The sequence below is a fragment of the Lytechinus pictus genome, chromosome 16, assembly GCF_037042905.1.
Source record: "Lytechinus pictus isolate F3 Inbred chromosome 16, Lp3.0, whole genome shotgun sequence".
Classification (NCBI taxonomy): Eukaryota; Metazoa; Echinodermata; class Echinoidea; order Temnopleuroida; family Toxopneustidae; genus Lytechinus; species Lytechinus pictus.
Window position 1 is genome coordinate 10,728,924 of NC_087260.1, and position 18,353 is coordinate 10,747,276.

The window sequence follows — 18,353 nt, forward strand, 5'->3', positions numbered from 1 at the left end:
GATAAAGCTTATAGATATCAAAGACTCTCATTTTCACTACTTTTTTTTCATATGTAAAGTTAGGAAAGTAGATCTACTTTGAGCTTAATACACATTTAGTAAACTAGGCCAAGAATGTACCCCATGAGAGCATTACTGACTGCACATTAAAAATTGATGACCAAAGTCAAAAATCAATGATTACTGGTGCAAGTTGCATTGAATTGCTTCAAAACTCAAAGCATTATCTACATGTAATTAAGGGGTATTATCCTCCCCTAAAACCCCATTTAAGACATCTAGTTTTATTGACACTTTGCCTTACAACGATCAATTTAGCATAGATTATCACTTCTTAAGTCAATACCAGATGTAGATTACATGCTTGAATAGTTTATTCTTATCCTAAACATTGATTAAACCCCCAACCAGTACAAGCTTAATGCTACCTAACAGCATTATTAGATCAACATCTCTATCTCATTTGGTTGATGTGCATGCTTCAGAAGTAAAAGGGATGAATATCTATTATTTCGATTATTAATTTGGTTTCGTCAGAAGCGAAGGGCCCTTTCTCCTGACTATCTTGTGGAAAAAAAATTATTGATTCTGATTAGTACTTGATTGTACAAGGAGAGTTTTTTTTTACCTGAGTGTGTTTACTGAAGTGGGAGTATGGTGTTTGAACTCATAAATAGGCAAGTACAACTATCAGGTAGACTATCTGTCATTTGTGCTGGTTCCTGATCAATGCAGTACCTGCCAATGTCATTTTTTTCATTATAGCGTGCTGTGCTTTTGGATAGAATACTGTATTACATGTATATCATGGGTATCTCCATGATTACGGTTGCACTCAAAAGTGAGCGAATCCTCGGGGGGGGGGGGCACTCACATATATTGGTGGTACGGGGACGTGCTGCTTTGATGACCCCCTTTTTCAGACCTATTTTTCAGTTCTCTAGATACTCCGAAAGAGAAAAATTCCATCCAGAAGCTGCCCCACCCCGCTTGCAAGACACCCGTTAAGAAACATCTCAGTTCCCTAGCCCTGCCGAAATTGTTCAGTGCGAGCACCGCATGCTGCGAGAGCTGCACGCACGGCTTCACAACTCCCTCTGTTAGCAGCTCCATGCACTGCTAGCGCCCGCATGTACATGCACAGCGCTAGCGTGCAGGTACCCACTACCACGATCCCATTCCGTAGACAGTTTAACACTGCCCGGTATATATTCCCAAGACCTTGTATTTTACCCTTGTGGTCAGTTCACCCCCATTTCAGGGTTTCGTGAGGCACACCCCATCAAAGTATAATTTGAGTGCCCCCCCTCCCGGGCAAAGCCCACCACAAAATGCACTTGTTCATGCTGACTGTTGAATGTACAGTATAGACAACAATACTACAATGTTTGGCGAGCCCAGAGAAACATTTTTAGCACCTGACTTCACAATTAAATACATGGCAGAATTGGAACACTGTGACTTTGAATATGTCAATTTTCTGGTGGGGTTCACTAACTTTTGAGCACCACTATATACAGTGCGTCCCACAAAAAACTAAACCGAGATTTAGCGATGATTTATCATAACTTAATCATAAATACAATAGACAAATGACCTATCAATGTAAAGCTTAGAATCTCCTCTTTCATCTGATATTACTTAGATTATTCCTCATTCACGCATGAGTGAGCAAAAACAATTTGAAGAAAGGTTACCAAAAACTCATTTGGCGGGGGGTATCTGAATTTCAAACAGAAAATCACATGCCTAAAAAGTTCAATATCTGCTCTTTTATTTGATACCTTAATCACAAAAAATGGTCAAGAAGCTAGAAAGTTATGGTCCCTCGAAACAATGCTTGTATTTCCATAATTTCATTAAATAAACGTGTTTTCACCGGTTTCCCACAGAAGCTATCGCGTGGTTAACAAAAGACTTAATGCACAGCTGATCGTCAACAAAACGGAGTGTCAAGTGAGTTTGAACGCTAGCCTGTAAAACCTCTTCATTTTATGAAATTTATGAAATTCAAGCCTTATTTCAAATACTAGATTCTAATATTGAGGTATCAAATTAAAGAGCAGATATTGAACTTTTTAAAAATGTGGTTTTCTTTTTGAAACCCAGAAACAGCCCGGCAAATGAATTTTTGGTATCCCTGCTTCAATTTGTTTTTGCTCACTCATGCGTGAATGAGAAATAATGTAAGTAATTTCAGATGAAAGAGGAGATTCTAAGCTCTACAATGGTAGGTCATTTGTCTATTGTATTTGTGATTAAGTTATATGATAAATCATCGATAAATCTCGGTTTCGTTTTTTGTGGGACGCACTGTACATGTAGTTTCGCTACAAAAAAATTAAGCAATTGTTTTCATATTTTCTTGCCATTTGCATTAAAATTGAAAATGCATTTTGAAGTTTGAAATGCTCTATGTTTTGTTTGTTTCTTATTTAGTTTTTCACTACATACTGAGATGATGCCAGGGCCAAGCAGTGGGTGGGGTGGGGTGATCATACATATCCAGACCTGCCAACCAGTACGTTTTAGCCGTATTTAGTACGTTTTTGCAACCAAAATACGGCAGTACGGTTTTTTTTATTTTTTTTTTACTAAATCGTAATTTATTGAGAAAAATTATCTCTATATGTCTCTATTTCATAAAACGTACACAAATATGGTTAATAGATCAATATAATTTCAGGTAACTTTTTTTTTCAATCATTTTGTTAAAACCAGTGTGAAGATATACACATGTTTTAATGTTGTTTTTTGTCATCTGCAAGAGCAGTGCGCATTTTAGCTTGCATGCAGCTTGAGCGCCGCGATGAGCGAGTGCGCCAAGCATTTTATTATGAAATACACTTTTTGGGGGAAAAATACAGTTTTTTTATCACAGAATACAGTTTTTCATTCCTAGAGGTTGGCAGGTCTGCATATCAAGTAGTGAATTATAATGGAGCATTTCATCAACACTAAATATCCGACAGGTTGTCAGATCTGACAACTTTCCTTGATTTTGATTGGCTAAGAAGCACTGTTACTATGGTAACTGTCAGATAAAACATCCAATAAATCCTTTCATGAAGCACTCTCCTTGAGAAAAAGAAGTAAATAAAGGAAGAGAGAAGTACTTTTCAGTGCCCTGTGCTTTATTTCCATTGATATTCAATTTAAAAAGCAACATTTTGTCACATTTATTTTGCCACATCCCCCCCCCCCCAGCTTCAAAATACCCAGACGTCATCTTCGACTACATTGTGTTGGTAATATTTGTTATCTGGAGATAAAACCTACAAACCATTCTAAATCAAGAAGGACAAGTACATGTACAAATGTTGACCTTTCTCAGTAGGCCTACTTATTATCGCATATCTATATGTAATTTGTATAATTGCCATTTTCCTTGTAAATTTCATTGTAACTTTACTACACACCTGTTAGAAATATTGTTCTTCTCCATTTAATTAATAATCCTTATTCCTTTGATCTACTACTCATGCAAGAAACAGATGTGTTTTTAAAGTTTTACAAATCTATATGCATTATTATATCTTTTCATACTTCCTGTTCTATTTCCTTTCAACTTGTTATCCTTACTATGAGGACACAAACACTAGTCTCTTATCACATTCTTTAAAAACAAGGGGGTTTTAACACCTGCCTGATAAAAAAATTACATGTTAATTTTCGAAAACTTGTTCAGTAATTCATTTTTTGTGCTCCTGCTAAGATGAAGGAAGATGAAGTTCATGTAGTTCTATGTTCCTCGACCTTGGTCCTGTTTTATGCACAGTTTCTATAACCAATTTCCTGTTAGCCAATCACATTGAAGGAATTCATTGGCAAATTTGTTTGTTTTGTGGAAATAGATCCCAAATATCCTACATAAAGCCTAACTTTAATACTTGTAGTGCATTCTTCTTGCTTCACAACAGAAGTTGCTGTTGTGGTAACTTTGCCATCCAGTGGTAGCTACTATTGTTATATGTGCTCAGCAGCCAATCAAAATTAAGGATTCCATGATAGTTACCATTAGATGGCAAAATTCACCGTAACGATAACTTTTGTACAACAAGCCTTGCCATATTTGCCCAGTGGCCTCTTTCACTCTGCTAAAACCATTGGGATCTAGGATGAATCCATGCAAAAATTTCTCATAATTTGAAATGTGCAGCTATGTTGGAGATACATGTAGTTTGTATTATATGATAATACTTTAACATTACATTTCGTTTTTGTTTGTTAAATGTTCAATTATCTTGATGTATGGTACTTAATCATTTTGTAAAGCGCTTAGAAACACCATGTATTAAGCCTTATATGTATGTGTATTAAAATACAATACCCCGGTATATTATTATTATAGTACTACATCTACACAAGTAATTTGCTTGAATCAAATTCACATTGTCAAAATATCAGATATTTCTTGTCACGAGGCGGGTGTTAAAGTGCCTAAACTGTTAATTCAAGGTATCTTTATAACTAGGAGTTATTGGTACTAAGTGAAGGACTCTCTGTTGGGAAAATACTAACATGTTGTTTGCTATATTTCTCTACAAATGGACCATTGTGACTATATGATTTTAAAAGATCCAAGTTAATGTGAACTATTATGTAAATAGTTTTTATACACATGTGATGTGAAATTTCTTCTTTTTTCATTTCTTATGCTTACAAAGATTTGTATTATGGGTGCCATTTTCTGGGGGTAAAACAATGAAGAAAGTTTATGGATCTGATTCAATGAAGAAAAATGAAGAGGAAAAATCAAACTGTAGCAGATTTAATCCAATGAATTACCACAGAAGGGACAGATGTCCAAACTCCAAAGTCAGAAGAGGTGCTTGCCTCTTTCTCCCCCCCCCAAAAAAAAAAAAAATTGTATCTCACACCTTCCTCCTTCCAGCTAGTTCTTCCTTTTCTTTTTTTTACTCATTCTACATGGAATATTCAAATGAAAAATGTTATTTCTATCCATCCCGCTCTCCCATATTCTGTCTTATTCTGCTATGCAAGGCCCTGAAGGTTATAGGGATCAAGCTTGCAAAAGTGAGGATTCTGTTATACTGGCATCTAGAGCTAGAGACCTTTGCCGTTCTTCAGTGAACAGTTCTGTTTCATGTACCTTGGTCTCTTATCTTCCCTTGTATCCCTCTTCCTTATCTTTTTATTTATGACTCCCTCTATCCCTTTCTGTTTCTCCAGGGCTCTGAAGGTGATGGGGTTGGAGCTTGCCCCCCTGAGGATCCCCTTCCACCGGCGTCTGGAGACCTTTGCTGTTCTTCAGTGGTGGTTCTGCTTCATGTTCCTTGGTATCTTATCAACCGTTATATCCCTCTACCTTCTCTTATTCACAAGGTATTAGTATACTTCAAGAACTTCCGAAAAGCAAGATCAAATGAACGATTTGGGATGATTCAACAAGGAAATTTGAAGGTCTGAGTGGGTTGCCTAAAGCCCCTTTCACAATTGCTGGTGTGACTGCTTACAACGGTTTGTGATTCTGTGCAACATACATTGTGACCAAATGATCGCAAACGATCGCACAAGCAATTGTGAAAGCCCCTTTAGGGGCATATCATTAAAGTTGTTAGCTCTTGTACAATGCCTGCTTTCCCCATGACTTCTCAACTATTGGCCACTTTTAAGTTTGATATCATTACCTGGCTTTAGCAAGTATTAATTTTAAGAAATGATTCCTGCCAGGTCCCTATTTACACTGTACCTCACCTGGGTTGAGTGCAGCACAGTGTGGATAAATCCCTTGCAGGAGGAAATCAATGTAATTTTTTTTCTTTCAATATTGCTTTCCCACCCATCCCCCTTGCTCAGTTACTACTGGCTGGTACTCTTGCTTGCAGGATGGATCTTCTACGACCGCCACACACCTCGCCGCGGGGGTCGAAGTTCGGATTGGATACGCCGCTGGAGACTCTGGGTCCACATGCGGAACTACTTCCCCATCAACCTGATCAAGACGGCAGAACTAGACCCAGAGAAGAACTACCTCATGGGGTTCCACCCACACGGCATCATGAGCATGGGGGCCTTCGTGAGCTTCGGAACGGAGGCCTGTGGTTTCTCTGAGAAGTTTCCGGCGATGAGACCTCTCCTTCTGACGTTAGGTGGATGGTTCAATTTTCCGTTGGCAAGGGATTATATCATGAGTTCAGGTATGTCATGCACTTTATTTTCCTTCTGTATTCTAGCTTTTATGTCCCGAGCTGTTGAATGTATGGGCTTGAATTGAATCCGGACTAGACAGCGATTTCAAGAATTTTGCAACCATCACCTCATTCATTACGTCAAACCCCCGTTTGGAGAAAGACCGCAGTTCAGATTGCAAACTGCGGTTCTATACCCCTTTTTCTGTTTGGAATTTGAAAAAATCATTTCCAAGCGCCGATCAACCCTGATTGGCCAGGTAATCCCGCTGTCTCAATTTCTCCTCCACAGGCCAGATTATGAGCGTTGAGCCAAGGACGAAATGATAAACAACAGCTGTGCTATTACGTAAGACTTCTCTGCCTGTAGTAGGACCTTCGGAATGAAATTATTGTATTCAATATTTAATCACGTTTTCAAAGGCATATTGTATTCAGAAATCCAATGTTAGCCCATTTTCAATTTCGAACGAAGAAAATCGACCTCGAAATTAGGAAAGTAGGGGGATAAAATGACGACATGGTTTGCAGGGATGCTACCGCGCTCACACATTGCCCATAGAGCTATTATGCTCTATGCACTGCCATATATCCATTTTGTGTGGCCCCCTACTGTGACTGTATATGCTGGGCTGTTGTTATCTTCGGACCGAGGTCAAGACACAGGTGTTTTGATACTGCTTGGGGCAGTAAGGGTTTGTTGTACTTGGAGAAGAGAATTGATGCGGAGGGAAATAGGGGTATAGTGTTATCAAATGGAGGTTTTTCGTCATGATTAATTGTGACGAAGGAAATGTGTACCATCATCACTAACAAGGTTTATCTGTGATATTTCAAGCCACTGGGGGGCACAGCCTGCCTGTGCCCCCCCCCCCCCCTTTGAGAGAAAATAAAAATTTGTAATGTAAATATGCCGTTATAACACAAGTGTTCCTGCCCCCCCCCCCCCCCCTTTGAAAATGTGGACCTTCTTGTTTATGTGCTTGTCCAGTTTTTTTGTGGATGAAATGACCTAGAATTTTGGGTAAAAACCTTCTTTCTTTCTTTTTTCTTGTCAAATTTTCTTCTGGGAAATGTGCCCCCCCTCCCCCCTTTGTAAAATCCTGTGGATCCATACCTGTTTCAAGCATAAATCTTGTGAAATCTACTGAAAGGAGAACACTCTCTATATTTATTTATTTATTACCATTTTGTCTCATTTCCAGTAAGACTCTTATCCATTTGGTCTAATGCCATTTACTGTTTATTAAACAAATTTTTATTAGACTATTAAAGTAGAAATGATAAGAGGATGAAGTAGATCAATTGAACGTTAGACTAAAAGAGAATTTGCCCAAGTGGGTATTATAAAAAGTGTTGTATAGACCAAAGTGATAGCCGACCAGTCCCATGTGGTATTAGGCTATCTGAGATGTAGACCAACTACTTGTCGATTAAGTGATAGACTCTTCATATATACAGTGCGTCCCACAAAAAAGGAAACCCGTTTTCAGAGATAGATTTCACAATTGTTAAATAGGTTTTTACGATGAATTTGATTCTGATGGTAAGAGTGAAATCTCATCTTGAATTTGAGACCAACAGCTTAGCAAATCATTCACGCACGGCAGATAACAAGCAATAATTATTCAGGCCTATCAGAAACGATTTGCGCAGAAACTCGCGTGTTAATCTGAATCAACTCTCATTTCAGGGATCAGTGAGAGAAACTTAACAACGAATACAAAAAAATGCTAGTGAGCCAATTGTCAAATAGGCATGGTGGTCGTTTCACAACCAATCTTGTCCTATTTCTCTGCGCAACCTGATTTTGACAGTTAAATTTTCACACTCCTCATGCTCATTAATGTGTGAAGTGTTCGCCACGTACATGTAGTAGGTATTTAAATGTAGAGGAATAATTAAATGTTATGATGATGTAAATAAAATATCATAATTAATTTGCATTTGAAGAAAAAAGATGTCGGATTCCCAGTTTCCTTTTTTTCTGGGAAGCACTGTATAGTGCATCCCATGGAAAAGGAAACCAGGATTTCCAGTTATATTTTATTTTCCAACATAGCCAACAATTTTAATAGGTCTTTCATGTACATGGTCATCAAATTTCATTTTTGTTCTTTATTATGATATCAAATATAATATGAATAATTCATAGCTCATACATAGATGATCGAGAAAATTCAATGTCAAAACCAGGTTTGTTAAGGATGCGTCGGCCCTGCGTAAGAACGGGATGGCTCTTTTGTATTCTTTGTTTAATTTCTTTCACTAATCTCTATAAAATGAGGGTGGGTGCTGAATCACATGTGAGTTTCTGGGCAAATCGTTTCTGACATGGCTCAATATTTGTTGTACTCCTCAATGCATGAACAAACACTAAGTATTTGGTCTCGAATCAAAGAAGGGATTTTATTCTTAATGTTGATGTTAAATTCATGATCGAAAAATGTTCAATTATTGTGATATCTAGCTCTCAAGAAAGGTTTCCTTTTTTTATGGGACGCACTGTATAGGTTTCACTGTACCTTGAAATCGTTTCATTCATTTTCAGGAATGTGTGACTGTAGTCGTGAAAGTCTTGACTACCTTCTGAGTGATATGGGCAAAGGTAATGCAGTCGTGTTGGTTGTGGGCGGAGCTATTGAATCATTAGAGGCCCACCCCCATGCTCATAGGCTCTACCTGAACAGGAGGCGGGGCTTTATCGTCAAGGCGATGGAACATGGGTATGTAGTTGATTTAGAGTTTAAATGCAAAAAAGAGGTGCTGCTGACAATCACTGATGAAGCTGGAAACCTTCCTGTTTATTCCTATGCCCCCCCCCCCCCAAAGAAAAAAAAAATATGATAAGTAATTTTAATTTATTCATTTATTCCTTAATTTATTGATAATACTAATAAATAAATTAATATATTAATAAATGAATAAAAAGATGAATAAATGAAATGCATGTATTAAAGAAAATAAATTAATTAATAATCAATTTATATAAATCAATGAGAGCAAATAAAAAAGCTAGAAAATAAGAAATATATTTAATCTTGTATGTGCATTGAGTAAAAAGCATTCGATGGTGAATTAATACCTGGGGCCCGTCTTACAGAGCGTTAAGATTGATCTGATCAATCATTTATGGAAAGCCAGCAAACCAAACATCTTAAATGCATATGTTCAAAGTGTTTTCTGAATATGATTGAGTTGTTTTTTGCATACATGCATCATTTCGTTTACAAATCAATGGACTCTCCCTCAAATTTCCCAAAGGGACATTGTGTACATTTCCTCTATTGCTCTAGATATTTCCATTCTTGTTGATAAGTACCCATCTTGCATAAACATTTCTCTCAGTAAACTCCAGAGGGCAGCACCACCAAAGGGAATTTATTTCACATTGACTGTTTTGAATCCTGTATAAGTAATACATAGAAGGTTAGAGAAATAGTCTGATAGAAGAAATGGCTAAGGAAAATCTTTTATTTTTTGCCAGAAGACACAAAGCGCAGGTATTATCAGTGAACCATTGTAAATGAAATGAAAATGCAAATCCAGATTATATTGTTCGAATAGAAAAATTCAGAAAATTCATTTTGCCCAATTGATGTTGGGCCTGGCAGCCACTGTGCAGCGCCAGATCGACGAGGCTCTAACTGTTGAACGCCAAACAGGGTAGCAGCAACTCTCATCTTTTTACGTCTTTTGCCATTCTCCTATGAGCTCTAAAATCATCTTAGTCATCAATGTCAGTATTATGCCATATTTATGGCTTTCTCCTAAGCCCATCTTACCCTCTCGGCTCTAATAAAAATAAAAACATATAATTTATTGTTGCGTGTCCTCTTGAAAAAAAATATCCTGAGTATGTGAAAAAAATAACATTTTAATCATTTTGTGAATTGAAGCAAATGGAGAATTTGTCCCTACCAAACATTACAATGACATAACCTATATGTGGCCAATTTGAAGTTCCCACAGATAGAGTGATTACAGCTTTTACAACTTTTAGAAATTCATAACTCTCATGTTGTTTGTCAAATTTTGTCCAACCTTTCACCCATCTGTCTGTTTGTCTCAATTAAAAACAACTTTTAACTTGGGATCCCTTTAAACATCTCTTTTTGACAGCGCTCATTTAGTGCCAATCTACTCCTTCGGTGAGACGGACATCTACGAACAGATGTCGAACCCGGAGGGTTCTTTCCTCCGATGGCTGCAGGCCAAACTTACGAAATGGATTGGGTTTGCCCCTCCCCTTTACCATGGAAGAGGAATCTTCAACTACAGTGTGGGGTTCATGCCCTTTAGGAAGCCCATTAATACAATAGGTAAGTGATTTACTTTACAGAAGATTGTTGTGACAAATAATGTTTTTTATACATACATATATTTTCAACTTAAAATAATGAATAGAATTGTCTTTAATATCACATTAATTTTGTTTTTCAATTCAATTAAAAAAAACAGTTATTTCTTCCATTTCACAAATTTTTGTAAACATAATCTCATGCAAAATTCAGTTTGTCATGAAGAATATAACTATATACAAGTTATGTTTATAGAAGAAGGCGTAAGACCCTAGAAGCAAAGACTTGTAGTGGGATGCGCCTGGATACATAAATACATTCAGCTGTTGTTAACTCTTCATACTTTGTTGTAATGCAGAATAAAACAAAATCAACCAAAAAACAAACAAATTGTACTGGTCTGCTTTGAAAGTTTGACACTTTTGCTCACTCTTTACTGTATCGTCGGATTTTGTTCTTGCCACTTTTCTATTTCTCCTCCTTGTCCTCCTCTAGTCTGCTAGCACAGACCCTTGGTTTTTCACAATTCGCATAGTACATAATGCAGAGTCTGAAACAGTGAGACTAGATTCACTATGTACTGTGGCTGGCTCTACACACAGAGGCCCGTATTCTGAAGTCGGGTTTAACTAAAACTCAGGTTTAAAGTTGTGGTTTAAGTATGGATAGCTAATTTTTACATAAATTACTAATGGTAGAGATATCACATTTCAGCTCATTTGGCTCTCAAATCATTCATAATTGTCTAGGAAGTATAAATAGATGATTGTCTTCACCTTCGATGAATCAGGAAAGAGTATAGTAAACATTAGAAACAATCAACTTAATAAAAATTTTGACACTTTTGGCTTCCCATAATTTTAGCACAGAGTTAGACCATGGTCTAAGTTAAACCTGACTTCAGAATATGGGCCAGTGAGTTTGGTGTCTAGTCCTGACTCTAGACTTGGTATAATTGGTTAAAGTGTCGAATATGAGTCTGTGATTGCAGACTACTCCCCCCACCACTCCTTGTCTTCTGATCGAATTATGTCTCAAAGTCATTGGGAAATGTTGGTTACATTGCACCTAAGATTTGATAAATACTTCAAGATTTAGAATGAACAAACATGACCAACACCAACAACTTCATATTTCCATTCAAAATTCATCAATTTTTTAAATAGGAGAATTAATTAATTGTTTAATCATTTATTTTGTTATGTCATAAAATTTTATTTTGTCTCTGTCAACTTACCTCCAGTTGGTGAACCGATCCCGGTCGAGAAAAACCCTACCCCGACATCGGAGGAGATTCAAGCGCTGCACGAAAAGTACAAGGCCGCCCTCATCAAGCTATTCGATGACAACAAGTCCAAATATGGCGTGGAAGCAGACCGGAGGCTGTCAATTATCTAATACTTGTAATCGATATCTCATTTTATATTGGTTTTGATCAATACGATGTGTTTTGGGAGACATGTACCGTGGTGCCCAAAAGATAGTGAACCCCACCTGAAAATGAACATTTTCATGTTCTACCATGTTTTAGATATCTAAATGAAAAGTCAGGTTATAAAATATTACATTCAATAAAGTTTGCTTCTCTTGGCTTGCCAAACATTGTAGTGTTGTCTACATTCAACACTCGGCTTCCTTCACTCGACCGAATCCATTGATGGCTCTGCTCATAATCCGAGGGTCAACCTATGGTCCAACCACCTCCAGTCTGTGAAGCACAAACTGTCCTATGGACCTAGAAAATCACTCCCCCAGGTTCAAGTGAGGAATGGCCAACCTGGCTGTGTCTTAAATGCCTACGGTCTGGGACAGGACGGTTCAAAGTCCTAATGCAGAAATGGGGCTGCAGCAGGGATGGAGACACTGCCTGCGACTCTGGGGAGGATCAAACGGTGCAATACCTTTTGGTCTGCCCCCTCCTACCAGAGCCGTGCACTGCCAAAGATCTGGAGTCTTTTGAACCCAAAAGCCAGGTGGGTGTTTCATAAAGCTGTTCGTAAGATACGAATGACTTAACGCACGACTTGTGATCCTATCTTGTGCTATGTGATGTCTCTGTATAATTGACTTATGACCTAAGAACATGTTCCAGTCGTTCTGCGTAACTTTACAAACAGCTTTATGAAACACCCACCAGGGGGGTGTTTCACAAAGATTAAGTATGACTTAGAGTCGCACTTAAATGTCTAGTTGCATGTGGTACAAAAGGCATGACCGCATTGGTCAGATCATGCGAAGAGGACACGCACTACTGCGTATTGATCAACAAGATTGCGCGTTGCATATCATGTACGCGTCGGCATTTAAGTGCGACTTAAGTCATACTTATTTCTTTGTGAAACACTCCCCTGATCTTGTAACCTCCACTGGACAGGACACGTGTAGTGACCCAAGAAGAAGGACACTCGGCATGAAGGGTTGCTTCTTGTGGTGGGGTTCACTAACTTTTGAGCACAACTGTATACGGTATATTGTCACATGGTCTACACCCGCTGTGCGGAATTGGGATAAAATGGAAAGTAGAGGAAGCGGATATATACCAAATGGCTGTTTACTTGAGCCCAATCCATCGTGTTGGTGCAAGAACGCCCTTAGCAAAACATATCCGTGCACCGCATCGGTGCAGAAATGCCCTTACACAATCCACTTATGCGTTCTTGCACTGACACAACAAATTCCGAAGCCTGATTCATACTCTTAACACAAAGATACAATCAGTCGTACAATAAATCATAACTGAATTTCCATTGGAAACCATGTACAAAAAGTTATGATAAATTGTACATATAAAGTGTATCTCTTTGTGTTACACCCCCCCCCCCCCCCCCATCCCCCCAATGATAAAGCTAAATAAGCCAGTTCACGGTTAGCTCATGATCAACTTTTCTCAAATGACCTTAGTGATTTTTCATTAGGATAAGCACTATCATTTTCAAATGAAGATGTTGCGTAAGCTTTACCGGTAGAGTATTCAAATTATAAGTACAAAAGCCATTGTATAGACCAGGTGACTAGAATAGTACATCAGGGATAAAGTTTGGAAATTTGTTTTATTGTCTGCCTTTGGCACATTTGACTATTGTTTAGGCTACTGTCAAATACCAGTGATTATGAAGGCTCTATTTATTACTCTTCAGCTTGGATGTGATAAAATGAATATTTTGAAAGGAATACATGAATAATCATCAAATCACAAATGCCTATGTCATTGAATTTGAAAGCCACCTTCATGGTTTATCTCAAATGACTTTTTTCTGCTCGTGCGCAGTTTACAACCGTGAACAGGCTTATTTGGCATCTTTACAGCTACCTTAATATTAATAAACAATGAGACTGGTGTTCAGTAATTGTTCTAAACCCATATTTGGTGAATGAACTTCATTCAACACTGTTACTAACACCTTTTAACACCACTGTAACATTAGAGGAAAATAAATTCAAGCAAGATAATTGAGAAATCCTGCATTCAAATTCTCCTTTCATAGTTTGATTTTTGTTCATCTAAGGTTTGAATGCCTTTGATATCATCATGTGAAAATTTTATTTTGAATTTTTTATATTAAATTTGATATCATGTGAAAAAAAATTAGGAATTCATTAGATCTGAACCAGTTTAGATTTTAACATTCATTCTTATAACAGGGTCTGGGCAATTTGGCCATACTAACACAGCTCTAATGATTCCATCACTTGTGGGATTGACCTATTCTATTACATTCCATACTAAATCACATACACACTTAAGCCGTCTTCATTGCCATGTGCCTTGTAAATAAAATGAAACAAAATTCATGGAATTACAGAGAGAAAAAGTATTGAATGTAAATTTTAAAGAAATTTTAATTCTGACTACTCTTTTATGCAATTCATGTATTTTTCATGTGTATAATATTCAATATTTATCTATTGTGATGTTTTGATGATCTTATCAATTAAATTTTATTAATAGATTAAAAAAATCTTGCAAAATATATGTGTGTATGTATGTACCCTGCTTGCTGCCTTAATAAAGCCTTTGTAAATACAAATAAACAGGGTGTATACGTAATTAAATTTATTTCATACTGATTGTCATTTTCATAAGATATTTTTTAAATCATCTATTATTGACAATGCTGTATATAACCACTCAATTTAGTAAGTAATTTAGTAACTGTCATGAGAAGCTCAATTCCACTACAGAGTGGTTAAATTTCCACCAAAAAGTTTTTCATTTTGTAAGGCATTGAAATGATGACGAGCAGGCACCATTTTCAATCTACGTGGTATGATTTTTTTTAAACACTAAATATTTGTTGCTATACTAATTATTCAAATTTCGTATTTATGCCTGGACTTGAATATGATATTGCATCATATACCTTCTATTGATATTCATTAGTATTCTGAATACATGTAAATGATTGGTCAAGTGATGCTCATGTGAGAAAAGATAAAATTTATTTCCTGGGCAGAACTGTGCAGGCTCAATGAAATGTTGAACATGCATAGTTCTGCCCAGGAGAATAAAGCAAAAACTATTTGTATCTCTCTCCAAGTCTCTGACATACTGAAGAGTGAGTTGTCACTACCGGGCAAGCCACATGAAGTAACAGCACAGTATACAAATCAGATTCCTCCAAGCGCTGTGGCTGAACGAATTTCGTCCTGAATGGGGATGCGGACCTACTGGGAAAAGATTGCTGAGATTTGTATTTCAAAATGAAAGAAGGAATATATACAATATACCAGGGGGCATTTCACAAAGACTTAAATGTTCAGTTGCATGCTGAATGAAAGGCATCACCTCATTGGTCAAGTAATGGAAAGAGGACGCACGTTACTGCGTATTAATCAATAAGATTGCGCCTTGCAAATCATGTGTGCGTCAGCACTAATCATGACTCTAAGTCATACTTAACTCTTTGTGAAACACCACCAGGGGGTGTTTCACAAAGATTTAAGTATGACTTAGAGTCACACTTAAATGTTTAGTTGTGAGCGGTATAAAAGGCATGGCCGCATTGGTCAGATCATGCGAAGAGGACGCGCACTACTGCGTATTGATCAATAAGATTGCGTGTTGCATACCATGTATGCGTCGGCATTTAAGTGTGACTCTAAGTCATACTTAAATCTTTTTTAAACACCCCGAAGGAAAAAATAGTAGTATTACCAGTTCAACTGAGGAGAGATAATTCCCTCTATACTTTCTCAAAGCCTTGCCTATTTGTATAATGCCCTGAACATATTTTGTTTTGACTTTAAGATTACAATGTTTCTTGGATATTCTTTTATAATTTTTTGGTATGCTGAGTAATGATGATATTGTTTTGGGGGGTTTCATATGATTTTCTTTCAAATGTACTTGCAATTTGCATTAGTGATTATCGTTATTTATGTATAGATATTACTTTTAACTCTCTCACTGCTTTTGTTTTCCGTTGAAGGAGAAAACAGAATTTTGTGGACAGATGTACTAAATATTTAATATGTAGAGTTTATGTTGCTGCACTGAGAATGGAGTATACTTCATTATTAGATTATTGTTACAATTGATATGCAATATTGTAGAAAACCACTCCCTTGTAATCTTGCCTTCAATAATTTCCAAATGAAGAACATTTAAAGACAACTATCACTACTAGTATTTCAACCTGGGTAGTATTTCACAAGGCCGTTTGTAAACTTACGAACAACTTTACAAACATTAAATTTGAAATTTTATAAAACTTTGTATAATATCAGGAAAAAGCGGATGCCCGGGCCGTACATGTATAGCACTTTATATTCCAGATGGTACAGCTTTTCATATTTTCTGAACAACTTTGTAATAACGACCTTGGGTCTAATTCAACAGTGCCTTTAATCTTGCTCTATTATGATTGTAGAGACAGTAATTTTCCATTTCAAAAAATGGTCTTCTCCGTTTCTGAAAATCTGTAATTCCGTTTCAACTTGATCTAAAAATGGAAATTCTGTTTTGTCACTGAAAATGTACACAGCAAAAACCTGAATTCCTTTTTGCAAAGGTAAATTCCATGAATTTTTACTTAAAAAGTATAAGAACCAAATGGAATTTCCGTTTTATTAACCGGTAAAACGGAAAATCACTGTCCCTATGATTGGTTCGTTCACTGAAATGGATACCAAGACAGTATTTGAATACTTTCTACCTGCATTCCGTCTTGTTGCATAAAACTGTACAATTAATGGTAAGTATGCCATCAATAACAACTGCCATGGTAACAGGGCTCAACAGGCAATCCAAGTGTACGTTTTCAAGGTAGTTACAATTGATCAGATTTACCATAAATAATGAAGTCTTGTGCGACTAGCCCAAGTAGACTCATTAATGGTAATTGATGCTTTAACAGTAAAATGATGTATTTACAATCAAACTTGCCAATGTTGAAGCTGCAGGAATTGTTGAAATATCTTTGATTTAGACAGAATCTGTCCTTTTTTTAATAGTAAGACAAAGATGTTAAGAAGGATTTTATTTGTGAATACATGTACCTTTGACTTTGAATTGGAAAATCAATTATTCTACTTTAGAACGTGGGTGTTTCATGAATCTGTTCGTAAGTAAAGAGCACCTTTAAGAATGACTGTTGAACTTTTCTTATGCGCTAAATAATCGACAATGAACATTAAATGGTGAATATCATTTACCACAAGAAAGGATCACCGGTCCTAATGAAATTAGCATTTCATTATGATTACTCATCCGCTGTTGCATTAGGGAGTATAAACTGATTTGCTACAGATGAATTTGATTTGTCTATGGAACTTTGCAACTGATTGCAAATATTTTTCTTGGGACACCCCCTAAGTCTCCACGTATTGAACCATGTGATATGGCAGGTTGGGAAATAAATATTTTTTGTATGATGGCTATTCATTTTTCTGCCCCTATTCATTCCTGATTTGAACACGACAGTACAATGGGGTTCCTTCTCATTTTACCAGGGACTTTTCTTTTCAAAATGAAGGGGGAATGCCGTAGTGTGTAGTTCATCTGTTGTTTGGTTGTAGTTTTTTTTAGTTTGCTTGTTTTTTTTGGTTTTTTTTTTGGGGGGGGGTTGTGGGTGCATAAAATTCTTATCTTGATCTGAGATCAACAAGGCATTATATACATATGCTACTGGACACAATGGCTTAGTGGTAGGGTACCCACCTCATGAATGGGAGGTTGTGGGTTCAATTACCTTTTATTTTTTAGAGCATACAATATTGCAATCTATATTTTCTATCGTGTATCATAGAGAAATTTATCAAAATCTATCGCATTTGTACTATAATTTGACCTGAAATACTAACACAGATGTTTCTTTTGTGCAAAGATAAAGAAATAAATGTGGTGTATGTTGTGTTTTGTACTAGGGGTTTGTATGTGATTAACAATGGAAAAGGTGAATACATATATGAGAATAAAGTCTATCTCGTTTTCTGAGAAATGCATTCATGTGTAATTTTATGCTGTTAAAATTTGAGTTATCATCTCCACAGTATTGAATAATAATATATGCTTATATAGCACTTAACACTTACTTCATCTGAAGTTTCTAAGCGTTCTACAGCAAGGCAGCAAAATTACCCTGCCTTTGGCAAAGCGGTTGTTCTGCACACTGCATTTCAAGGAAGGGATTGAAGTGCAATATTTAAATTGTAATAATATAAAAGATCAATAAGATTTGCAATACAACCATTTTCCTACATAAATCATAAAGCCACAAAGAGAGAAACAGGAAGACTGGAAGGTAGGATTGAAAAGAGAGAGAGAGAGAGATAACGCAAGACAAACAGAGAAGAGATGAGGGAAAAGGCTGAATGAAGAGAGAGAGAGAAAGAGAAGGCTAAATAAATTAACGGGAGGAAGAGAGTGGATGGAGAGGAGAGAGAGAGAGTGGTGGAGAAT

The 18,353-nt window shown here is 36.8% G+C and overlaps 1 protein-coding gene across 1 annotated transcript; it reads left to right on the plus strand.

The window, feature by feature from the left end:
• The first annotated feature begins 420 nt into the window (after positions 1-420).
• Positions 421-17,896, plus strand: LOC129278548 (2-acylglycerol O-acyltransferase 2-A-like). Its single transcript, XM_064111183.1, has 6 exons — positions 421-677; positions 5,194-5,346; positions 5,821-6,161; positions 8,704-8,878; positions 10,275-10,474; positions 11,697-17,896. Exons 1-6 carry the CDS (start codon positions 655-657, stop codon positions 11,849-11,851), a joined length of 1,047 nt encoding a protein of 348 aa, XP_063967253.1. The 5' UTR covers positions 421-654; the 3' UTR covers positions 11,852-17,896.
• Positions 17,897-18,353: the final 457 nt, after the last annotated feature.